General features: G+C 41.9%; 1 protein-coding gene across 8 annotated transcripts in view; it reads right to left on the minus strand.

Moving 5' to 3' along the window:
* Positions 1–16,864, minus strand: part of ADRA1A (adrenoceptor alpha 1A) — a 124,018-nt gene extending 107,154 nt beyond the window's left edge. For 4 of the 8 annotated variants that reach the window (XR_011973451.1, XR_011973474.1, XR_011973460.1 and 1 more), the window contains exons 1-2: positions 15,966–16,525; positions 12,088–13,829 (exon numbers count right to left, since the gene is read on the minus strand). Coding sequence is in view for 5 of the 8 variants with exons in the window: in XM_072638386.1 (XP_072494487.1) it covers positions 12,088–12,970 (883 nt within the window). In the remaining 3 variants the exon portion in view is untranslated. Of the gene's footprint in view, positions 1–12,087; positions 13,830–15,965; positions 16,526–16,595 lie in introns of those variants that run through there. The other 4 variants (XM_072638473.1, XM_072638514.1, XM_072638423.1 and 1 more) reach the window with 3 other exon arrangements.
* Positions 16,865–26,779: the final 9,915 nt, after the last annotated feature.

Below are 26,779 nucleotides of genomic sequence, written 5' to 3' on the forward strand. Positions count from 1 at the left end.
ATTTACATAACCATTCTCTGATCAATGAGCATCTGTGTCATTTCCAATTGCTTTCTATCACAAAAATGCTGCTGTAACTATTTTGATAGTTAGGTCATGCAGTGAATAGAGGTCTAGGTTTGGAGTCAGGAAGACCTGAGTTCAAATCCAGCCTCAGACACTTACTAACTGTGTGACCCTGGACAAGTCACTTAACCCTGCTTGTCTCAATTTCCTCAACTTTAAATGAGCTGGGGAATGACATAGAAAACCATTCCAATATCTTTGCCAAGAAAACTCCAAATGGAGTCATATGGAGGTGAATATGACTGAAATAACTGAACAAAAATTCTAAATGGTGTCACAGGTACAACGGACACAACCCAAGAACAACAAAATTTTTGCAGTTGAATCTATACAAGTATATTTTTATGCTTTTGTAGGTAGACTTCCAAATATTCGTGTATTTTGTAGTTGTTTTAATAGGATTTCCCTTTCTATGGTTGCCTCTTGTCTTTTGTTCTTATGTACAAATAGTATTGGTTTTGTGGGTTAATTTTCTAGCCTTCAACTTTGCTGAAGGTTTTAACTGTATCAATTGTTTCTTTGGTGATTCTCCAGCATTTTCTAATTAAGCCATCATGTCATCATCAAATAAAGATGGTTCCCTCTCCTCTTTGCCTGCTATTTATGTTTTTAATTTCTTTCTTTTCTTACCACTATTGCTGGCATTTCTGCAACTGTATCAAAGAATAGTGCCTAAAGGAGCTCACATGTACAAGCAATTTCTACCTTCTCCAAGAGGTCTTTTCTGGTCTACTTCCCTCCCTCCTTTCCTGCAGCATCTTCTACCTGAAATAGTTCATCTGTACAATCCTTAGCTAGTACAAACATAATTATTGGCATGTAACTTAAAAGCAGGGACCACCTATTTGCCTTTCTTTACATTCCTGGAACTTATCACAGTGTCTGGCATACAGTAAGCACTTAATAAATCCTTGTTGTTTGAGATGTTAAGTGACTTGTAAAGGTAACATGGCAGATATATGTTGAAGGTAAGATTGAATCCAGTTATTCCTGGTATGGAGGGCGGGTCTTTAGCTACTATGCCGCATTATCTCTACATACAAACAGTGATAAAAGCAGGAAGAACATTGAAAGTAGAGTCAGAGATCCTGACTTGGAATGTCAGCACTTATTCCATGTGTGACTTGGGGTAAATAATTTCAAGTCATTTCAACTTTGCAGGTTTCAGTTTCCTCCTCTATAAAATGAAATTGAACTTGGTATCTATAGAGTCTATTCTAATTTCAGAGTTATGATGCTATGAAGTTAGTCAGGTTTTCTTGCCCTCAGTTTCCTCATTTGTAAAATCTCTCTCTCTAATCATCCTTAAATACCACGGATTTTGAGTCATTGTGATTCTATCCTTTCTCTTTCTCTCTCTCTCTCTCTCTCTCTCTCTCTCTCTCTCTCTCTCTCTCTCTCTCTCTCTTCTCTATCTCCTTTTCTTTTCTCTCACTTTCTCTCTCCTCCCCTCTCTCATTCTCTCTCCCTCCTCTCTCTTCTTCTATCTTTCTCTCTCCTTTGCTCTTCTTCTCTTTCTCCCCTCCTTTTTTTCCTCACTTTCTCTCTTGCTTTCTCTGTCTCTGTTGGTCTATCTGTCTCTCCCTCCCTCCCTCCCTCCTCTCTTTCTCCCCCCTCTCTTCTCTGTCTCTAACTCATTATTTCTTTATACATTGGTGAAAGTTATCAAGGAATTGTATGAAATGAAAAGAAGGTGGAATGTTCCTAAAGCGAGAGGAAGACAATTATAGGTGGAGTGTGGAGGACCCTTCTTGGTCTCTAGTGAAGTGGAGGTAGGAGCTGCACTTGTGATTTCATCAATGTAAGGCAGAGGTATCACACTGGAGGTCATCTGAGTGGGTTCAGAACTACATTAAAATGTAACAAGGAGATGTTTAATAAGTCAATACGCAGCCAATGGGGATCCATTTCTATCTGAGTTTGACACAACTGGATGGAACTCCCAGGTGAAGAAACTCCATCTACTGAATCACAGAAAGGCACTGACTGCAATTTGAACTCTTCAAGAGCTGCCCAGAGCATCAAAGGACTAAATGACTTACCCAGAGCCACTCAGCCAAAATGTGCAGTCAGAATTTGAACACGGGTCTTTGTGGTTCTAGGACAGTTTTCTATCCATTATACAACAAATTGAGGAAGCCCTCCAGCAGTTTCAGGGGACTGAATCCCTCTGGTGAACTTATGGGAATATATGGAGAAGAGAGAAGGAAGGTAGGTAGGTAGGTACTGATTGCAAGTGAGTCACTGCAGGGACTAAGAAGCCAATACTTAGTGGGAATTAGTTTTTGTGAGGAATTACCAATAGGACCTTCTGCCAACTGGACAGTCACGCTAAGTCAACAAGCATTTCCTGTTAAGCACGTGCCAGGCACAGAACAAAGAATAAAAAGAAAGACAAAATGAGATAAATATTAAAATAAGTAGGGACATGGAATATTATGTACATGTGGGTGTGCAGGTGTGTGTGTGTGTGTGTGTGTGTGTGTGTGTGTGTGTGTGTGTGTGTAACAGTGACTTGAGGTGGCAGACAGTGGTCAGGATTCGGATAGAACAAATGCAATTTGCATGGCTCAGTATTTAAAAGTCTATAATTAGAGTTAGAAGACCTCCATTTAAATCTCAAATTATAAGATTATTGTTTATATCTGGAAGGGATTTAGGAGTCATCCAATCCAATAATGAGGGATCATTTAATAGAGGAGAAGAATAAGCACTTATATGGCATTTAATATCTGCCAGGAACTGTTTGAAGTACTTTTTACAAATATTATTTCATGAATTCTCACAATAACCCTTTGAGGTAGTTGCTCTTATCCCTATTTTCAAGTTGAGGAAACTGAGGCAAGCAGAGATTAAGTGATTTGCCCAGTGTCTCACAATTAGTTTGCCTATAAGGCTGATTTTGAACTCAGGTCTCCCTAGTTCTATGCCCCGTACTTTAGCCATTGTATGGCCAACTGCCTATGTGAGGAAACTGAAGCAAGAGAAGAAAGGTGGATGGACTTAATCGCAGAGGACAAGGTCTAAATTCCACCTCTGTCACTTACTACCCATTTTTTTCCTTTGGAAAACTGCCTTTTTTCCGCTGGGTTTACTGGCCACATTTCTTGCTCAAAGATCAAGCCTCAAACGCAATTCACTCTGGAGCTTATAGACTGGACAAGTCCCCACTCACCTAGTACAGAGTGGATTTAAATACTAAATAATAATTGTTTCTCTTTTACCCAGGAACCCTGAGGGTCTTCTCCTCCCAGTTTAATTTTTTTTTTTTTTTTGATTAAAAGGGCCATCCCTTGAGCAACTACTTAAAGAAGCCTATTCATCGAATGGGTGTATCTCACTCAAAGTGAGAATGTTATAAGACCTTAACCTGAAATGGCCAAGATCTCACATTGTATCCTGGGCCATCTCCAGCCATCCTGATGAACATCAGGCCACTGGACCCAGATGGCTCAGGAGAAGAAAGTGAGGTTGGTGACCTTGCACAGTCCTCCCTTGGGAAAAATCACTTAAGTTCCCTGGACCTCAGTTTCCTTCTCTGTAAAATGAGTGGGTTGAACTAGAAGGTCTCTCAGGTGCCTTGCAGCCCTAGATCTGTGATCCTACAAATGTCAGGCATTATTAAAGAAATTGGAGGTAGGGCTTATCAGAAGACAGCCAGACTGCCTCAGTGCTTTACCTGAGCACCAATCCTGAGCTCTAGTAACTTTACACAGGGCGGATGGGGGAGGGTAATTCAAAAGCATTTGAATCCAGTATCAGGGAAGCCACTCAGGTCAGAACAGCACAGTATGTTCCCTGTATTCAAGTGGGGGTTTCTACTTCCTTCATCCATATGAAGCAGTCCCAGGGACTGCAAGCATCAGACCCACAGGACTAGAGGCTGGGTCCCCAGACATGTTTTCCTTCAGTTTTTGCTGAGGGTAGACAAATAAAGTCAGTTCTGGGATAGCAGAGATTTCCTCTTTCCTCTTTATCTTTATTTGGGGCATGAGGAGTGAGAAACAAGATGGAAGAGGAAGATTCAGACCCTGTGGGACACCTTTGGATTCTCTCCTTGGTTTTGTGTTCAGGTGAACATTTCTGCTGGTTTTGCTCATTCCTTCTAGAAAATTCCTCATGGGGAGGTCCCGAGACTCAAGCTTTGACTGTCCTGGGAAACTAGATCTCTCTGGGACATGTCCCAGAAACATCCAAGTGGACACCAGCAGCTTTCCAATCAATTTTTCCCTTGGCCATTTCAGCCCATGGCCTGAAGAATTTAGTGCCAGGTGCTACTGAAGGGCAAAGAAAACCAGTGAAAAACACTGAGATTGCAGTTTGGGGGGAGGGAGGAAGGTCTCAGAGATGATTCTCCTTATAAGGGTTCAAAGCTCCTCGGTTCACATCTGAACTAGCAGGTTTCTGAACAAAACCAAATGTCCTGGCAATCAGCTCCAAGCAAGTCGAACATGAAAAAACATCCGTGTGCGATATTCTTTCTCCAGCCCTTTTTGGGCAACGGCTGAGGCTCCAGCAGCATTCCAGGAGGGGGACAGCCAATGGGGCCTTCTGTGAACCCTCTTGGCTTTGCCTGGGATCATCCAGACCAAAGCTTTTTCTGTCACCCTTTTGATAAAATCAGAATCATGAAATATCAGAGCAGTGTGCTGCTGCCTGAGAAGTCAGCCAGGCAGAGAATCACAGCATTTTAGATTCTTGGAAGAGTCTTCAAGGAGCCATTTAGTCCAACCTATAACTGACCATGAATTACCTTGACAAGATCTCCAACAAAGGGTTCAGGTCATGAGCCCATGTGAAGACCTCTAGTGTGGCAAAACCCAAGACCTTTCAGGCAGCCCATCCAACTGTGAAACAACTCTAGGAAATTTTTCCTGACATCTAGCCTCAGATGGGCTCTTTACACCTTCAAATGGACCTCCTGGGCCTCTCTTCTGGGATCAAGCAGAACATATCTAGTCTTTCTTCCGTGTGAGATACTCTTTCAAGTACTTCAAGGGAGATAGCATTAAATTGTAATCTAATGCTCACTTGGTTGCAAGATCCTTGAGATCAGATTGTCTCTTTCATCTTTTTATATCAACAATGCTTAGCAAAGTGCCTGGTACATAGTAGACCCTTAATGTTTATTGAATAAATGAATGAAACACCACATATTGTGTTAGGTGCTAGAGATTTAAGTAGAAAGAATAAAATGATCTCCCCTCATTGGATAATTCAAAGGACGAATGGATGGATGGATGGATGAATGAGTGAATGGAAGAATGAATAAATAAAGCATTTCTCTTGGAACTGTGGTTACAGCCAATGCCAAAACAAGAGCAAAAAACCCTTTTCTGACAGTCTCTCAAACTGAAAGGTGTCAGAGTTCGAAGGGACCTCAACATCTAGTACAACTCATGCTTGAAAAATAATCTCTCCTCCAGCATCTCAGAGAAGTGTCCATCCAGCCCTTTCTTGAAGGGGAACATCTCTTCCTCTCCCCAACCTTTGCATCTCATTCCACTATTGGATACCTTTAATTATTGATGCCCGCCAACATCAAGTTTAAATTCGTTCCCCTCCAGCATCACCTGTTTTTTGCTTCATAGCTCTGCCTTCTGGGGTCAAACAGAATGAGACTGATCTCTCTTCTTCAAACTCTTGAAATTAAGGGACTGGGGTCTATTTTTTGGAATATGCTCAGGCTTAGTAATTTTTCTTTCTCCTAAGATGGATGTAGGATTTTGTTTTTTGTTTTTGTTTTCTTAGAAAATAGACACAAGCTGTTGAGGTCAAGACTGCCCTGGAGTGACTGGCCAAGCTAGAAGACTGTTTGGGATCAAAACAGAAACAAAGTATGGCATAAAATTGTCCAGGATGGGCATTTTCTGCTATGGTTTTTACCTTGGTTCTGATGTCACCTCCAAAGGAAAAGTGAGCTCCAGATATTTTATGGGCAGAAGCAATATTGCTGGAACGATTGCGGGAGGAGACAAGACTATTATTCATATTTTAGAAGTGAAACTGAAACTCACAAAGGGTAAAAGATTCATATCCTTCAAAATAATTATATTGAAAGTCAGCATGGTACCTGCTTCAGACACTAGCTGGGTGAGACTGGAGAGTCATCTCATCCCTGTGTGCCTCAGTTTCCTTATCTGTTAAGTGAGGGGTGGGGTTGAACTCAACCTTTAAGATTCTTTGCAACTCTAGATCTATGATCCTATGAAATGCCCATGGTGACCCAATAAATCGGTATCTGAAGTGTGAACTGAAACAATCTTCCTGGACTCCAAGTTACTCTTGCTTCATGATGACTTTGAAGGGGGCATCACTCAATAGAACATAAAAGTTCTGTTAGATTTTCGACCAAATGGGATACAAGAAGCTTCAGCTTTCTCCATGGCCACCACTGTGATCTTGAGTCAGATTACCATAGTAGTGCCTTTCTTTATTTTCCCAAGTCTTCGAGTCCCATTCATTCCTCCCCCAATCTACTATCTTAGCCCCCCAACCTCATTCCTAAACTTTGCTATTTCTGTCCAGAGCACTATTCTCTCTCCATCCAGTCAATACAAGTTTTCAGCCTCACTCTCCTTCACTCCCTAATCTAGTCATCTGATAAATCTTGTCATCTACCTCCTTCTTTCCACTTACATGGCCACCATTCTAAGTTGCAGTCCTCATCACTTCTTGATTGCACTATGTCATTAGTTTTCTAAATGATCTCCAGCTTCCAATCTCTCCTAACAATAATCTTTCCTCAGCTCAGTTAACAAGGTGATTTTCCTAAAGCACAGGTTGGATTGTGCCTGTCCTCTCCTCAACAAATTCAAGAAGCTCTCAATTACATACAGAATCAAAGATAAGGACCTTTGTCTAACACTTAGAGCCCTTTGCAATCTGGTGAATGTTTCCAGTTTTAATACACATTATTCTCCTTCATGTACACTCTAAAACGATCTTACTGTTTCTCATGGGGCAGCTAGGTGTCAAAGGAGATGGACTGCAGGGCCTGAAGTCAAGAGGACTCTCTTTCTTGAGTTCAAACCTGGCCTCAGACACTTACTGGCTATGTGACCCTGAGCAAGTCACTTAACCCTATTTACTTCAGTTTTCTCATCTGTAAAATGAGCTGGAAAAGGAAATGGCAAACCAGCCTAGCATCTTTGCAAGAAAACCGCAAACAGGGTCACAAGGAGTAGGAGATAACTGAAAATGACTGAACAACAAATGCTGTTCCTCATATGTGTAGCTGATTTCTCCTCTCCAGGCCTTTGTATGAGCTACACTCACAGTCCCAGAATGCACTCTCCTTCTCCTTGACTCTTTGGATTCCTTTTCTTCCTTCAAGGTTAAGGTCAAGAAATAGCTTCTAGAGGAAGCCTTCCTTCATCCTTCTAGTTACGAGTGTCCTCCTTTCCCCAGTCAGTCAGGTGATCAACAAACATTTATTAAGTTCCTATTATGTGCCAGACACCATCCTAAATGCTTGGGACACAAGGAAGTGTAAAAGACAATCCTTGTTCCAAGGAGCTTGCAGTGTGTGGGGGAGAGAACGTTTACAACAATGTACAAATAAGCTGTACATGGGATTAATTTGAAATAATCAATAGAGGGAGGGTATGGGAATTAAGGGGGATTAGGATTAGGATTTCTGCAGAAGGTAGGCTTTTAGATGAAACTTGAAGAAAGCCAGAGAAGCCAGGAGGGGAATATGAGGAGTGAGGGCATTCCAGGCATGGGAGTCAACCAGTATCCATGTTGCATGTGACCTATGTATACATATATGTATACATTTTAAAATTAGTATATTTTTTGTGTATACATGTATGGACATATATAGGCATACATACATGCATATGTACATATAAACATTTATATATCCCTGAATATAATGGAAGCTTCTTGAAGTCAGGGACTTTTGTCATTATATACACAGTGCCTAGCATTATACCTGTCACCTAGTAGGTTTGTTGATTGATTAAGAGACTTGCCAGCATCTGGTGCCATCTCCAATTGGCCTGATTTTTATCTTGCCACTGGACCAGAAAGTGAGGCTGGTGACTTTGCACAGCCCTCCCTCAGTTAAATCCAACTCACTTTCAAGTCAAGACATCACCTCCCTGATGTCGCTAGTCCTATTTGAGAGGGAAGGACAAACAGTCATAAATGACTTGCCTGTAGTCCCTCAGTTAGCAAATGACAGAAGTGGAATTCCCATTCAGTTCTCTCCCGAGGACTATTGTAATGACCTTCTTCTATTGATCCCCTGCCTCGACTCTCTGTTCTCCAACCCATCTTCCACTTCAGCTGCTAAAGTAATTCTCTGAAACAAAGATCTGACTATGTTACCCCACTACTCAATAAGCTTTAATGCTTCCCTTTTACCCCCAAACTCAACTATTAAATCCTGGATTGGATATTTTAAGCCCTTCCAAACCTGGAGCATTACTACCTTTCCAGTCTGCTTCTATTTTAGTTGCCTTGACACACTACAATTCACTTACACTGGCCTGGCTTACTTGCCTGCTATTTGTACCTTTTTACCGGCCATACCTTCCTTCCCCCATCCCCTGAGGATGCCTGGAATGCTCTCCCTCTTTACAACTGCCTCTTGGTTTCTTCCCTGCCTTCCTCTAAGACTCAGCTTATTGTATCAAGTGATTGCTATCTGGTCTCTTTCATTAATATAGAAGTTTCTTGAGAAGTGTGACTTGTTTTTTCTTGTATATCTAGTGCTTAGCCTGTGTAGTGCTTGCTACACATTAAGTGTTTAGTAAATGCTTGTTGCTTACTGTCTGCCTGCCTCATTGATTCCAAGGTCTGTGCTCTCCCTGTGTCACTACACACTGTACAATGCTCCTTTCCGAACACCTTCCCTTTCTGCTCTACCATGATGTGGCATTCTCCACCTGGATTACTACAACAGAATCATATGAGTCACACTTTCAGTGGGGTTCTAGCTCTCTCCAGGAATGGGGCAGAAATTAGTCCATTGGCCTCCTACAATTAGAGATAGGTAATCCATACCTATACCTATCTATACCTATACAAGTCATCCTATATTTTACCTAGCATTCTCCAATTACTACCTCCTGCCCAACACATCCCAGTTCCAGAATATATCTAGGTAAGTACAGGTGGATAGAGCACAGGACCTGGAGTCAGGAGATCTGAGTACAAAACTAGCCTCAGACACTTTGCATGATCCTGGGCAATTCACTTAACTTCTGTCTGCCTCAGTTTCTTCATCTGTAAAATGGGGATAATGACTGCACCTTACAGAATGGTTGTAAGGATAGAAGGAGGTAATATTTGTACAGTTCTTTGTGTTATATACATGCTAGCTATCATATCAATACTTTATCACCAACTGTTGATCCCTTTTTCTTGAAGTGATTTTTTTAGATGTGGAAGGAGCTGTGGTTGAGAAGACGGGTGGGTTGTGAGGTCCTTTCCTTTGTTGAAATAGATACAAAATATTCTAGAAAAAGGCCTCTCTCGCTAGCTTTCAGGTATGCTGCTCATCATCATTGTTGTCAGTCGGTAGGGTAAAGGAATAGGGAATTCTTTCAAGTTTTGCAATGTAAGGCATCAGAATCACAGAATTACAAATAAAAAAGAAGCAGGTAATAAACTCAAAACTAGTATAAAAACATGTCAATTCTTAGGGTCAGAGACTTGAAGCTGAAAGCAATGGCATCTAGTCCTTAAATGATTTTGTTAGATTGATATATATACACACACACATGTATATATGTTAGCTATCATATCATCAATACTTCATCACTGCCAATATCTCACTTTTCCTTTGAGTGATTTTTTTTAAAGATGCAGAAATAGAAGGGGTTGAGAAGGCAGGTGAGTTGTGAGGTTCTTTCCCTTGTTGAAATAGACACCAAATATTCTAGAACAAGCACGTCCTTGCTGCCTATCAGGTCATACCAGTCAGTAGGTAGGACAGGGGACTAAGGAACTCTTCCAAGGAAAAATATTATAAAATCACAGAATTATAAATGAAAAAGAAACAGACAATAAATTCGACTATTTCAAAATATATAAGAATCCTAAGAGTCAGAAGCCTGAAGCTGAAAGCAATGACATCTAGTCCTTTGATGTCACAACTAGTAGTGACTTTAGAATCTAGAATAGAACCTAGAACATCAGGGCTAGGGTGGGGGGACCCTAGATCTAGGATACCTGCCCCATTTTACACTTGATAAAATGAAATACTAGTGAGATGACATGCTTTGACTTAGGTCATAAAGGTTTTTTAGTGACAGAGCAGGGAACTGGCAATTCTTCAACATTCTTACTCCAGCACTACATGCAAGTACTTCCTTACATCACGACAAGCCACTACAATGTTCTAAGTGTGGTACAGAAAAATAAATCAAAACTAGAGCTCCAATAAGGGCATGCAGCCAAAATTTGACCCGAAAGTACTGGAGGCATTAACTTGAACCATTTCTCATGACCACTTTCCAAGTTACCGTCTGAGTCTCTCTCAATAACGGAGAGGACTCCTCAGTATTTGAATTTGTAGACTAAAAATAACAAACCACCATTTTGGGATCTTGTTGAAAGGTTCCCTCCCCACTCCTTGCATCCATGAACCACTCTGAATGGATCAGTTGCTGATGTTAGCAGTGGTCTGATTACTTTTGACATGAGTTAATTTAACATCTGTAGAAAGCGAACTTGTTAACCATAGAGCACTTTCCACCCTGTTTCATCTACAGCTCCCAGACAGAAAGAAATCAACCAGCCTGCCAGTCTGCATGTTTGTTTAAACACACACACATTGTCACATTGAAGAATGAAGCATTTACTCATTGGGAAAAATATTTATGGTGTTTTCTTTAAGGCTTAAATGGGTTTGAGCTTCCAATGATTTTTCCTGTTAACAGTTCACTGTACTTACCTCTCATCTTGAATCCAGAAAATGAGTGCATAGTTATGAAGCATAATCAGATTATTTTTTCAACAGAATACTTGTTAATATAATATCATCCTAGTAACAGGCAATTGTCCAGAGCAAGCTTGGTGATTGCTCTGTATGCAAAATGAGAACACACACAAACGAACACACACACACACACACACACACACACATACACACACACACCAATAAGATTGAGCTGCAGTATCTGAAGAGACATTTCACAGTTCTCAGAACAAATGGCTGCTGAAAGAAGGCCTGGGAGTGTTTAGGTTAAATATCCACTAAGGCTAATAAAAAGAACCTGACATTCTCTTTAAGGAGGCCAATTAATCTGCATTAGGCAGAAGAGGTTTTATTGCACTCTGAAAGTGGCTTGGCTTCTGCTTTATAATATAGACTGGATCCCAAAGGGAAGGGAAAACTCACACCTTTGACTGGCGTTTCCAGGGAACTTTGGTAACATGGATGTTTTAAATATGGGTCTTTGGTTATAGCTGGAAGGGACACGCTGGGCATCATTTAATCTCACACATTCAACTCAGAGAAAACCAAAGCACTGGGAGGCTGACATTACTTGCCCAAGGTCACAAAGGTATAGATAGGATAGGATGAGAGGACCACAGATTTCGAGGTGGAAGGGATTTTTAGACCACGGAGTTCACATTCTTCACAGATCAGGAAAAGTGAAACCCAGAGAAGAGGAAGGGATGTTCTGAATCAGCAGAACTGAGATCAGAGGATCAGAGGCTTAAGGCTGGAAGGGAGTTTAGGATTACCTAGTCTAAACCCTGAATTAAACAAAGGTGGGCACTGAGGCTGAGAAACAAAGTGAATTGACCAAGGTCATACAAGTAATATGGGAACAGAGCCAGGATTCAAACCCAGGTCCCAATATCTGACATTGCTTTCCCTTGAGTCTTTTGACTCCATATTAAATGGACCTTTTATTCACTATGCTGATTCTGTATCCCAGATGTTGATGGAGCTGTCATTAACAAATAACTTGAAATAGACAACATATGGAGGAAAGGGGAAACAGTAAGGAGTACAAATTTGTAAAGGGATTTCATTCATCACTTCCAAGGACTTACCAATTGGCATCACTAAGAAGAAAGGAAGCCAGCAGAGGATGAAGCAGCCCACCACAATGCCCAGTGTTTTTGCTGCTTTCTTCTCTCTGGAAAACTTTAAAAGCCTCACAGAGAAGTGCGTCTTGTTCTTTGAGCTGGATCCAGAGCTGCTGGCAGAGGGTGCATTTTTTCGATGGATTCTGAGCGTCACCTGCTCTGAGTCTGACTTGTCTGTCTTCAGGCCATGTTTGAGGCCCTTGCTTTCCCTCTTGGCCACCACATACACTCGGCAATACATCACCAGGATGATGGTCAAGGGGATGTAGAAGGATCCCAGTGCTGAGAAGAGCACGTAGCCTGGCTCTTCAGTGATCTGGCAAATTGTCTCATCTTCTGGGGGCTGCTCTTTCCAGCCAAAGAGAGGTCCAATGGAGATGGTCAGGGAGAGTGCCCAGACACACATCAAGGCCAAGAGTCCTCTTTTCTGGGTCACAATAGTGGGGTAGCGTAAGGGGTAGCTGACTCCAATGTACCTGTCGATGGAGATGATGCACAAGCCCATGATGGAGGCAGTGCAGCATAGGACATCCACAGCTGCCCAGATGTTGCAAAAAATCCTGCCGAAGGCCCAGTAGCCAAGGATCTCCAAGATGGCCGAGAAGGGCAGCACTGTGGAGGTGAGGAGAAGGTCAGCAACAGCTAAGTTGACGATGTAGTAATGGGTTACAGACTGCAGGTGCCGGTGGCAGGCTACTGAGAAAATCACCAGGATGTTTCCCAGCACCCCAAAAAGGATAAGGCCTCCCAAGATCACACCTAGCAGAATGGCCTTGGAGATATTCACTGGCTCCTGGGCATGGGTGCAGTTGGTGCTGTCTGAGGCATTCTCAGGGAGAAACACCATGGTCCCCGGGTCACCACCTGGGCAAAATCCAAAATGTTGTTCTAAAGGGTCACAGAATAGTTCTCTGGAGAGTGGGAACTTTAGTCAGGTGATGAGCCTCTCAGAAGATTAAATCTCCTAGGAGTGCAGGGGCTCGGTTTGGCTGAGAAAACCGACGCGATGGATTGTCAGAAGCAGACCAAAGTTAGCTTGGAAACCCACAGGAGGCAGAGAAAAACGGAAGGCAGTTCGGGAAGGCATAGTCGAAATCGCAGGACCCTTAGCGTTTGGCCCTTCCACTCCTGGCTCTACCCAGTTGAGGCCAAGAGGGCACCGCCAATTAGCCTGTTAACCACCGCAAGTAAGTTCAAAAGCTGCCTCTTCTGAAGGAAGTCCTTAGCGTAGGGAAGGCATTTTGAAATTGGGAATGGGGAATGAGGATGGGGGAGGGGAGTACTGAACTAAAGGAGATTCTGGTGTGCTTCCCTTTCTAACTCTCTGAGTGAAGATTCAGTATCCCATAAAATAAAAGATTAAAAATCGAATAAACAAAATCTACCCTGACCTCCACCCCCCTTCCACGTTAGCTAGTGGCTGGGCCTTTCACAATCCCAAAGCCTCAGTCTCAAGGGAGCCAGGTCAAGGTCAAGGGCGGTTCTTGCGAGTTCTTTCTCCCCAAAGACAGCAGGACTCCTGGACTCATCTGGAGAGAAGAGAGGCGGAGGAGGAGCTCCTCCAATTCCCCGCCGCCCCTCCTAGGACACTGGCCTCATGGCATGTCCTTGATCCAAGGATTGAACCAGCAGGTGGAGAGGAAACCCTGGAGAAGGCCGCGGGGATTCCCGGGCTGTACGCGGCTCGGCTCTGTTCCCCAAGCCTCCTGGAAAAGACCAGAGAACAAGGGAGAGTGAGTGGGAATAAATACAGGCTCCCAAGGGCGCCCCGTCAGCCTTCCGGGAGGACGCGTCTGTTTCTTGGGAGCCTAGCCTGCAGGTTTTCCTCAGTCCCACCATTCTTATTTACCCTCCTCCCCCGCCCACGCGTGGGATGGAGGAAGCTAAGCGCGGGGGTTGTTCCCCTTCACATCCTCTGGATCCTAGGCACCAGCCTGAGTGCTCACTGACGGGTTTTCTCCTGCCTCCGTCGGGAAGTCCAGATTAGAAATGAGGCAAATCAGGGACTCCATGATATTCTCGAACTTGTCCCCCACAGAGACAACCTCTGAGAAGTCGCTGTTTGGGAAATGAGCAGAGTGTTCTCTCTGGAAGGGACGTTGTGGAGATGCTGCCTCCTTATTTTACAGAGAGGGAAACCGAGACCCAGAGAGGGGAAGCAGAGAGAGAAGGAGTTCAAGGTCACGGACAAACGAGGATGCAGCCCTGGGTCTCTCTCTCTCCAGGTCCAGCACATTTTTGACCTCTCCAAAAAGCTAATAGTAGCTAAGGATAGATTCTGCCAACAGGTGCCCAATCATGCAGCTACTTAGGGAGGGAGAACGCGGGATTGACGTGACCCGCTAGGATCAAAAAAGGGTCTGGCCTCGGAGGGAGACTCGGAGGAGTCCGGCCCTCGCGTCGTAGGCAGCCCAAGCACCCTGTGAATCCGGGCGGACCCTGAGCCTGAGCCGCCAGCTGAGGAGCTGCAAAGCCGCGCCAAGGCTGCCTGGGTCCGGGCAGCTGCAGGGGTGAGCGAAGCGTGGCGAGGTACAGGGGAGCTCTCCGTCTACAAGGCAGAGGCTAATGCACCTAGCTCACCCTGTCACTAGACAATGCAGCCGATCCTGCAGGCGACCGGGACCCCACAAAGCCCCAGAACGAACCTCCCCCCCCACCGCACCCCCCTCCCAGCCCCGCGCCTTCACCGAGGCTAGGGAAGCTGCTGGCTAGACAAGAAGAAAAACACTAGGCGAGGGAGCAGAGGGGAGCGGGGAGAGGGGTCCAGACCCGGCTTCCTGGCCTGGGGGCGGGGCAGAGGGAAAAAGCCCAGGCGCTGGGAAACCTCTCAAAGCTGTGAGGGAAGGAGCTCCTGGGCGTCACCTCGGGGAGTTTCTGAAGGCTTGTTTAGGGCCCAGGACTGAAGTCCCGACTTGGAGCTGCAGAGGATACAGGGGGAGAGTGATGAAGTGGGAGTTCCAGTCCCAGCTCTGCAGTTTAGGATCTTGACCTTGGGCAAAACAGTTCAACTCTTTGGGCATCAATTTTCTTATCTGTGAAAGGGGCGGTTGGAGCTGCTAGATCTCTAAGTTCCCTTCCAGCTTGAGCTCCTTGGTCATTTTCTCAAATCTTTTCCTCTTCACCCTTTTGGTATAAATACAGTGGAGAGGTGTGTGTGTGTGTGTGTGTGTGTGTGTGTGTGTGTGTGTGTGTGTGTGTGTGTGTGTGTGTGTGTGTGTGTTAAAACACTTGTCAGATAGGAAATCACTTCAGGGAAAGTGTATGGTGGGGGGAAGTAGACGACTGTAGGAGAGAGAGAGAGAGAGAGAGAGAGAGAGAGAGAGAGAGAGAGAGAGAGAGAGAGAGAGAGAGAGAGAGACAGACAGACAGACAGACAGACAGACAGACAGACAGACTAAAACAGGTATACCCAGGCACAGAAACGGAGGGCCAGACAGAAGAAAGACGGGGAGAAAGAAAGCGGACGGAAACCATCCATTGAACCCACTGTCCTCACTTAATTTAGAATCAGAGGAGCTGGATTCGAATTCCCACTCTGCTGGTTAAGTTATTATTTGTGACCTTGGACAAAAGACTTGTCTTCTCCGGGCCTCAGTTTCCTCCCCTGTAAAATAAGGGGATTGTTGCTAATGATGGCGCTAAAGGATCCTTTCTGCTCTACAGCTAAGGTCCTAGTATGGTTTTCCTTCACCTGCCTGTTGTTAGCAAAGAGCTCTCTGCTAGCTGTCGCCTTCCCAGGGAGTCCGTCTGGCCCCGAAATGGAGAAATCCTCCGTGTCGTCGGTTCCCGGAGCCCCTCAGCCCCTCCGCTGGTGTTCCCTGCCTTCATCCATCCCCGCTCACCTAGCCTGTGGTCCTGGGGCGCAGCATCAGGCGCTCAGGGTGGGAGGCAGCCGGCCGGAGAGTCTCTGCCAGGGCTGGTCCTGGACCACTCCAGCCGCCGCAGCCACCACCTCCTCCCTCTGGCGGCAGAGAGAACCTGCTGTCCGTCTCAACAGTCCCAGCTCCTCAGAACGCGAAGACTCAGCTGTTCACTCTAGTGAGCTCCAGGCTCGTGGTCAGCTCCCCTGGAAAGAGAAAAGGAAGAGGCGAAGGGAAGAGAAAACATAGAAGGGAAGAAGGCAAGACGCCCATACAAGAACTCCCCAACCGCTGTAATACTGTGAAACCCAGTTGGGAGATACCAGCCCAAAGCAGGCAGGAACTTTGCAGCTACAGCTGATGTAACAGGCGCTACCCTCTGCTAGTACCGTAATTTCCTGCCTTTACCGTATTACTCTGCATCAAGGGGACAATTTCGCTCAGTCAGAGCTGGTGCGCAGGGAGTTTCCCCTTTCTGCTCACCGTGCACTGAGAATTGAGAAAAAGCCTTCCCTTCGGTCAAAAAGAAAAGAAAAATACCCTGGGGCGTGGGGCGAATGCTTCTGTTAAATGGTTTATATTAAGGATTAAGAAACAAAACCCAAAAAATACCTTGGGATATCTGAAATGTCTTTGACGATCTCTCCAGATTTACTGTGCTGTGTGTGAAGTGGTCAAAGCTATTCCAGGTAATGGACTAGTCCTGGTGACTTGAAGGGTGTACAAAATTGGATTATGTCCTGTTAAAACAGAGGCGAGCTGTACCATGAGCCAAGGTTTCATTTCTGGTCTTCTGTTGTTTGGAGATCTTTGTAGGGCAGGTTTTAAAGCCCAAATAAAAATCAAGTGTAATTGAGTAAATAGAGTCGATTGCACTCAACCTATTTTCAGGAAGAAAAAAGGAGTTTATGGAGGACTTCTTAAACATAATCTTAACACAATCTCAGCCTTTCCAGTCTTACCCCCCATTCTTTAAATGCTCTAAACTCTATTTCGAAAGTGACACTCTGTTTATATGTTGCTATCTGCATGACAAGAGATTTTTTTGAAACCCTGGAGTCTCATGCCAAGTCACTTTTGTCTCATTAATCCTGATTTGCCTGCCCTGTGAAAACCTAAATCATGATTTAGAATGTCTTTTCTAGTAACTCCATGTACAGGATTTCCAACAAAGGGACATTGCTAGAAGGTTGTGGATTTCATACTGTCTTTGGGATTGGTGAATTCCTCCAATGCTGTCACCATGGGCCAATTGAAATAGAGAGCTGAGACCATTGTCTGAATAACTACGTTGGCTCATAGCAGGAGACAATGAGAAGTTTGGGGAGTCAGTGCGTTTGATGTGGAAGAAAGGAAGGAAAGAAAAAAGAAAAAAGGAAGGAAAAAAGCATTTCTTAAAATTCCATTGTGTGCCAGGTACCATGACAAATGCTTTAGATATATCTCATTTGATCCTCACAGCAACACTGGGAAAGAGCTGCTAATATTATGTCCATACAACAATCAGGGAGACTGAATCAGACAGAAGTTGAGTGACTGATCCAAGGGCACACTAGTAAGTATCAGAAACTGGATTTGTACTCAGGTCTTCTCTACCCATTCTATTTACTGTGCCAAGGGAGCTCTATCACATATTAAGTGTCTGATTTTGGGTAGGATGTATGCCTTCTCAGAGCTTCAGTTTCTTCAACTATAAAAAATGGTGCTGGATTCAGATGGTTTCTTTTAGTTCAAAGATCCCATAACTGTCTTAACCAATCTTTTTTGCATACTAGGGATGGATTAATGCAGTGGAAAAATCACTGAATTTTTCTGCTGAACTTAATGAGTCCTGATTGGAATCCTGACTCTGACATGTGTGACATCACATGGGGCAAATCATGCCCTTTAAGGAATTCAGTTTCCTCAAATGTAAAATGAAGTATTAGACTAGTCAGAAGAGTCAAGGTAGCAGGAGTACTGTGACTTACAACACTCCTGAATGAGACCTAAACCAGATTAAAGTGCAGTTGGGAAATGTTTAACAAAATAAATGAAAATATAATAGAACATAGGTAATAATATGTGGTAGTCTAAGTTAACATGCACAGCAGAGATTCTGATGTATGGTTTAGTGTTCCAGTTTCATTTTAAGTTTGATATTACTGAATGAGAGGATCTAAAGGTCACTTTGAGTTCTGGATCTATGATCTATCTATCAATTAATCAGTACTCATTTATTAAGCATCAGCTCTGTGCCAGACATTGTATTTACTTCGAGGGATCCAAATATAATACAATAAATTCTCCGAATGCACTTTTCTAATAATGTTGCCCACTTCTCAAAAGTCTCCAGTTGTTCTTTATTGCTACTGATCAAAGACTAGATTCTTCAGCCTGATGTGCAAAAGTTCCACATTCACCCTATCTCACACTCCTCTCCATTTGGCACCGAATGAGATTTCTCTCAATCATTTTAGAATTACCCCTTCCTGTCTTTGTTCTTGACATTCATTTCCTGTGCCAAAAATGTCCTCTGCACATCTCTGACTGTTGGACACTCTCGATTCAAGGCTCAGCTCAAATGCTCCATCTTTCAGGAAGTCTTCCCTGACTCCTTATTTCCTTGCTCCCAAAGGGTTATTAAGAGTCACTGCCTTGTGGAAATACTCATTGCATCTCATTTATAGCTAGCTCTCTTCTATGCTGTCAATGCCTCTTCTGCTTTAGAATTACGTCTTTTGAATTACGCCTTGCCTCCTCCACTAGGTGGTAAGTTTTTTGAGACCAAGAGCCTGGTCTTATTTTTCTTCCAATCTCTTGAAGCACTTAATATAATGACTTGCAGCCATATTTATCAAAGGAATGAAGGGATGAATGAATGGACTATTAAAACAGAAGGACAATTCCAAGGTGATATTTAGTTTAACTGCCTGGTTTGAGAGGTGAAGGAATTTGATCAAAGTCATCATGTAGAACTAAGAGAAACCTAGAGGAATTTCCTGATCATCAACACTTCTGTCCAGCACAGGGTAAACCCCTTGAAGACAGTAGTTTTCATTTTTCTCTCTTTCAGCACCTTGTGCATAGCCAGTGTTTAATAAATGGTTTTGGATTGCATTAAATTGAATTCCTTCTTGTGTAGTTTCTCATAATTGCCCTAAGGATGACACACATTCAGTTGTCCTGGCTTTCTGTTATTCCAGAATAGGAAGCTGGAAATAGCCTTTAAAGAAGACATTGGTGTCTTAAAGGGTGGGTGGATAAGGGAAAGTCTGGACAACAAAGCTTTTCACAAAAGGAAAAAAAAGCACAAAACTGTTGAACTGATAAGAGATTACAGATGTTGTGATATATTTTTTTGTAAAAAAGCTATTAACTTCTAATGTGTAAGAAAAAATGGTTACAATGCACTTTGCCTCATGAAAGTTTTATTTTTCTGTATAGGAAATTAATCACTTCCTGAAATATGGGTTGTACTATGGTACACTGAAATGTACCATAAACAGTAAGTGGAAACAACCCAATACAGAGAATGTGAAAAGTAATAATAAGAACTCAATGATTACATCTTTACTCTGTAGACTAAAAACCATAATCAATGGTAGCTTCAATTTGAGGTGGATGAGGAGCCACATGAGGAATGGATAATTGAAAGGTCATGCAGAACAGTGATTTGCCCAGGCTTCTGTGGCTAGTAAGTGTGAAAGGCTGGATTGGGACCAAAGTCTCAGTAATCCTAAATCGAGCCCTTTTTCCACTATATGCTACACTGCTGCCCAAGAGCTAGTATTCCTTTGAATTTGCCCCTCTCATTTTCATCATCTGGTTATCCTATCCATGCTCTCCCACAAGTACTTCATATAACACAGAAGTAGCAGAATCATTCTTGGAAAGAAAGAAAGAAAGAAAAAAAAGAAAATCTTTTAGCATTTCTTGGGTAACAATGAGGCATGTAAAGTGTTCCCTTGATGTCCTTTGGACTCAGAACTTCATGACTTACTCATCTCCCTTTCTTCATCATACATTTACAAGGTGAAATCCCTTAGATTACTAGACATGAAATTCCCATGTCATATGTAATAGCAATTTAAATGGAAAGATCTTTTCCATTCATTAACAGGCCCACATGACCTGCTTAAATCACCTGGAAGTCTAGGTCACATGTGGTGGAAGGAGCTTGTTGAACAGGTGGAACAGGAAAGGTGGAGCAAAAGCAGGAGGAAGTTAGTGAGAGAGGTTGGGGCAGTGACCAGAGGAAATAGGCCAGCAGGCACAGAAAGTGTCTAGAATGTTTTCATGTGGGAAGGCCTTGGAGGTGGGGGAAGTGAAGACTTGGGAATGCCTTTGTCCCTACCAGTGCTAATGTGTATTAATTTCTTGATTACTATGACAGATCTGACTTTTTGGTTCTGGGATTTGGTTTTCTGGTGTCTGAATAAATATTTTTCTTCTGCCTTCTATATGGAGAGTCTTTTATACTTTGCAACTGAGAACTTCATCAGCATATTCATAGCTGTCCTCAGTGCTGTAAATATTGCCTGGGTGATACACCATATAATACTAGCAACTGTGGGATTGGATATGAGCATCGTGTAATGGGAACAACAGAATGCTGGATACAGAATCGGAACAAAAAAGCATAATGTAAGGCAGGGGCTCTTAACCTGCATCCAGTGAATTAGGTCCAAATAAATAAATATATACAGACATATACATACACGTATACATGTTAATTGTATCTAAATGTGACTGGCATCCTTTGTAACCTTGTGGATTTCATTTTAGGAATTGAAAAATATGATTTTAAGCAAAAATCTCTAGGCTTCAGCAGACTACCAAAGGAGTCCATGACATTAGATAAAAGGATAATAACTCCTGGAATATTGACATAACACTGACTTTGGAGCAATAAGGCATAGGTTCAAATCCCACTTCTGACACTGCCTGTGAGACATTGGACAAGTTATCTAACTTCCTGAGGTCTCATTTCCCTAAGCTGTAAAATGAGTAGTTTGTACTAGATGCCTTCTGAGGTCTTTGCTCACTCTCCAGCTAGGATTTTATGACCCTGTCTTAAAATGTTAGATCTGCTACTCACTCCTTTAGTACTACTCAGTCACTAAATGATATCCATGGCAACAAATAAAATAAGCCCTGATAGTGCAAGCTGGAAAATCACATGTTCTGCTTAAGCATAATGAATTATTTTCAAAAAATCAAAATAGACTTTTATTTATGAATATGTGTTTCTAAGTATGTATATATTTGATTGAAATATAGAGAAATGATTTTAAGAAGAAAAGACTTTCAGACCAACCTGTCAATTTGTGAGGGGCAGAGGGAATTTACATTAATTTTACACCCACCACAAAGGACCTACTAATTGTTTGACAACCCTCTTTGAGAAAGAATTACTTTAGCTCCCCTTGGCTCTACCAAAGCTCTACCAACTGTACTGATTAGTATTTCCTTAAAAATGATGAATTTTTCATTCATGCAGCTGAGAATCTCCCCCTGAGATTTCCTTTCCACCATGGTTCTTCTGGACATCTGTGTTATCAGCAGGAAAATCAGCTGAAAATTTGATGGTTTTGTTATTAGTTAACTAATCAGTTAATTCATTTATTTGTTTTCTTATCTATGTATATATCTACCTTTTTATTATTTAATGGGTCATTCATTCATTTAGTCATTTATCCACTTATTTATCAGTTCATGTATTTATTCATTTCTCTCTCTGTCTCTGCCTCTGTCTCTGCCTCTGTCTCTGTGAGTTCAACAAGGTCCATGCATTGCTTCTTCTACTTTTGAAACTGGCTGTTCCAGTTGTCTAAGGATGAAAAATTATCATTTCTCTTACCATGACTAAGGCGCTATGTGGGAGATGATTAAGCCATTGCCTTGAATTTCTTTACCTTTGAGAAAGGATCAGGGACCCCATGATGCGTAGTCTGTTTCCCAGTTATTCATGGGATGGCAACTTAGCAATGATGGTTCATGTCTAGAACAATGGGAAAAGAGACTCAAAGGGTACTGAGTTTGAGTCCTTGTTCAATTATTTAATAACTGTGACCCCAGCCAAGGTAGTTTTCTTCCTTGAGCCTCAGTTCCAGTTGGACTTTAGGCTCACATTATCTCACAGGAATTGTTGGGAGAAAACCCTTTTAAACCTTAAGATTTCATAACCATGAGCTATTGTCTTAATGCTCTGAAGTGATAGAGGCTGTCTGTGGAAAGATCAGTGACTTTGGAATTACATGTACTGGATAGGAATTGCTACCACAGCATTTGGTATCCAGTTTTTTAACTTCTTTGCCCCTCAATTGCTCATCTGTAGAATGAGGAAGTTGAGTCAGATGCCTGGAAGGTCCCTTCCGTCTCTTGATCTATGACCCTATGACATTGAGTAAGTAGTCATTCAGTCTCTCTGGGTCTCAGTTTCCACCTTTGCACAGCAAGGAGATTAGAACAAATGACTCCTATATTCTAGGTTCAAAGCCATCAAAATTTTTATTCAACAAATATTTATTAAGATCCTGCAGTGCACAGTATGTAGTAAGTGCTTCACGAATATTTGTTGAGTTGACTTGCTGTGGGAAAGGTACTGTGGCAGTCGCATGGGGACACATGGACAGAATAAACAAACAAGACACAGTCCATGCCTTCAAGGTCATTATTTTCTACTGTCTAATAGACAGATAAGAACTTTACAAGGAAAAATAGAGAGGAAGTTAGCATTACTAGTTGGCGGAATCAAGAAAAGCTTCCAATGGGAGGTGATATCTGACCAGCAGGTAGAGATGAGTAGACCATGTCTCCTTGGCATGGGAAAAGTTTGTGTCATTTCCAGAGGTGGAAGGTGGAATGTAGAGTTTAGGGAAGGGTTAATGGTCTCATTTAGATAGAACACAGTTTATGGGGAACATTATGAAATCAGCCTGGAAAAATAGACTAGAGACAGTAGAAAGATATGTGACAGAAAGGGTATTTGTTTTTTTAAAGAATAGGGAGCCACTGAAACTTTTTCATTAGGTGAGTGACATGGTCAGAAATTTGACTGTCTGATCTTTCTTTTCTTTTTTCTGTCAAACATGTATAACAGTACTTGAACTACCTATTTCAGATGGTAGCGATGAAAAAAGTACTTCATAAACTAGGGGCAGATAACTGATAGAAGAAAGACAAAGTGCTGTACTTGGAGTCAGGGACCCCTGAGTTTGAATCTTTGCCTCAGATAATTAATAACTATGTGACTTAGTACAAATATCTTAGTTTCTCTCAGCCTCAGTTTCCCTATTTGTTAATTGAGAATAGTAATTTTTGAGCATCAAAGAAATATTAGTAATTATTAATAATAAATTCAAAGGGTTATTTGAAGGTGGGAAGGGATCTTCCTGCATCAACATTCTCATTGTAACACCACAGGAATCTAAAAATCACTGTGTACTGCATTCCTTTCATGAAACCTACTTTGCAAATATTACTGAGAAAGTCATAGAATTTCCAGTAAAAAAGCAAAATTCCCCCGAGTCAATCTACTGAAAAACAATAAATCATAAGTACAATGATGGGGAATGGGTCTTGTTCTTGAAACTCTCAAGGAAGGCTTAGTCCTTTAACTAAGTCTCCTAGGGCTTAGGCTTAAAAACAATAACAAAAATCTACTTGAAAATCTATTGATGCCAGTTGAGTCCCAGTTCTCTAGATGAGGAATTTGTCCTAATCCTTTATCAAACAGAGAAAGTGATTCATGGATTGTGCTTCAGGGAAGTGACTAGTAAGATAGTAATTCTGCCCTCGGAATTATTCCTTCTCCTTACTCCCAGGTCTCTTGAAGCTATAACTTACTCTGTCAGAGCCAATTCTTGTCATCTGGTTTCACCTCATCACAAGTTCTAATAGAAGGGACATCATGGAGGAAATACGGGACCAAGTCCCTTTTTAAATCAGATTAATCAGTATCCAATCCAATCCAATGTAATATAATTTTATCCAATCCCCTCTGTTCCAGTCTAGCCTAATATAATCCAACATGACAAACATTTATTAAGCTTTTACCATATCTCAGGGACTGGGGATAGAAAGATATAAGATAAAACAATCCCTTGCCCTCAAGCAGCTTATATTCTCAAGAGAAACAAAATAAGGTCATAGAATAATAGACAGAATCAGAAGGGACATCAGGAGTCATCTAGTTCAATGTCTTCATTTTGTGGATGAGGACACTGAGACTTACTTATGTTAAGTGACTTGCCTGTGGTTGCACAGGAAATAAATGGGTGGGTTGAAATTCAAATTTGTGTTGACTCTAAAGCCATTGCTCTTCAAGTATATGCATGGTAATTGAATTAGGTGAAAATATTAACAACTTGGAGGATGAAGAAAGCATTCTTATTGGAGTACTGAGACTTGAAGGAGAGCAAGGATTCTAAGAGCAGAAAGAAAAGGTGGGGTGCACTGTAGGCCTAGAAGATAGTCTATGTAAAGGCAAAGAGGTGGGAAATCAAATGCTTATTTCAGGGATAAAATCAAATCAGGGAAGGAGAGTTTGTAAAGGGAAGTTGTGAAATCATCCTGGAAAGGTAGATCAGAAGCGTGATTAAAGAGCTTCTAAAGGTGATAATAATTCTAATTATAAACATTCATGTGGTGAAGTCTATGTTGTCTACCTCTGAAGCCCTGTGCTCCATTGGTGAGTTCCCCTGGAACCTTCATCTGGAGAAAGGGACCAGAGCAGCCATGTTCTACTCCCTGGACTTTGCCACCATATGCCCTTGCTGGTACTTCCCTTCTCCTTTTCTGCGTCCCAGTGTCAGTGTACAGTGTCTGGCAAATAGCAAATGTTTAATGAACTTCTGTTGTTTTGACTCATTTTATACTGTCCTTATTGACATAACCCCAACCCTCTGGTCATGAGTCATGTGGATTTGTGGAAACAGAAGGGATTATAATGACAATTCAGTACTAAGTCATAGATATGTGAACATACAGAAGGCTTATATTTAAGGAATCTGGACTAAGTGTCAGTGAAGATTATGCAAGAAAACAATGGAAATAGTGCAATATATAAGATGCAAAAATTTAGCACCAACTGAATATTAGCACTAGATGACCTGGTGACTACACTTATACGACAGAAGCTACCAATACTGACCTGAAAATATCTTGGAAAATTCAATCAATCACCTGCAGAGAAACTGTACAGACTGACCTGTTACCCAGGCATACCATTGCATTCATCCACAAAAATGTAAAAGGAATGTTTTAATTGATGTCACTATACCACGTCTTCACAACCTTCAATCTATGTGGCACTGAAAGTGTTTAAAAAATCAAGACCTGGTCAAAGACATCAAAGTGGGTGGTGGTGATGGAGAACAAGATGAGTTATTTTCATCCTCATTGTTCCATTGGCTATTGAACTGGAATGGAGGATGCTTTCAGTGAGGGTATAAGAAATGAGCTTATATTCCAGTACTTTGGTTCAAGGATTATTTTCTCCACCTATCCAAGCATTTGCAGAACATTAAACATGAAAGAATAATAGTGGTATAGCAACTTGTTCCTTGACTTTCTGTCTGAACCCTTTCAGACAAGATGAGAATACCTTTTCAACAACTATAATAAACGATTCTGGGCTTAGTGATTGAAATAGATTATTCAATGAAGTGTTGGAAACTGCAGTTTATCATCGCAAGTTGCACAAATTTCATGTCTACCAGATACCTAGAAAGGCACAATCAGATGGGATAAAGCTGGATATCCTATATTTACTAACAGATGCCAAATTCTCATACTACAGGTAAAAACTGCACAATATCTCTGGGAAATGAATAAATTATCTCTTTTGGAACTAGAGCTTTATCTCAGACAAAATAGTTCTCCACAGCTGCTCAGATATATAACATTGATCCACAAAACTGCAAGAACAACATTTAAAAAATAGATTTAATAGTACTACACACTCTTAATTGCCAAACTGCATGGAATGAAGACCTTTAAAAATAAAGAGGAGTTGAAGAACTTTTTCAAGATCTGTGATGAGAGTGAGGAGGCACTTCCTTCAACCAATACACATTCCAGCACCTCATACCTTAGGAAACTGTCTTCATTGTGTGTACTCGTTGGAACAAAACAAGTAATCACCTGGAGAGTGGTCTTTTGGCAAAAGATGTTCACATTCCTTTCTTGCCTGACCCTTTATCAATACAGTCCATCAATAGTCCAACCAGCATCTTTGCTGGTTGGAGGACATTTGCAAGCTTGTTCTGCTCTACCCATGTCTTTAAGAGCCAAGATCACCTTTATGACACCTTAAAACTAGAGGCAGATTTCAGTGGAACAATAATTATTAAAAAAATAGGGATAGGGAGAGCCTGAAGTTCATGAATTAAGGGAACTCTCAAGTGAGGACCTTATAGAAATGGAGGTGGCATCAGACTGGCTAACATGACAAAATAAGAAAATTATAAATGCTAGAGAAGATGTGGGAAAATTGGAACACTAATGAATTGTTGGTGGAGTTGTGAATGGAATCAATCATTTTGGAGAGTAATTTGGAACTATGCCCAAAGGGCTATAAAAATGTGCATACCCTTTGACCCAGCAATACCACTTCTAGAGCTGTATCTCAAAGAGATCTTACAAGTGGGAAAAAGACCTACATGTACAAAAATATTTCTAGTACTTCTTTTTTTGTGCTGGAAAGAATTGGAAATTGAGGACATGACCATCAATTGGGGAATGGTTGAACAAGTGGTAGTATATGAATGTAACAGAATATTATTGTGCCATAAGAAATGATGAGCAGGAAG

This window comes from Notamacropus eugenii, chromosome 1 (assembly GCF_028372415.1).
Source record: "Notamacropus eugenii isolate mMacEug1 chromosome 1, mMacEug1.pri_v2, whole genome shotgun sequence".
NCBI classification, from domain to species: domain Eukaryota; kingdom Metazoa; phylum Chordata; class Mammalia; order Diprotodontia; family Macropodidae; genus Notamacropus; species Notamacropus eugenii.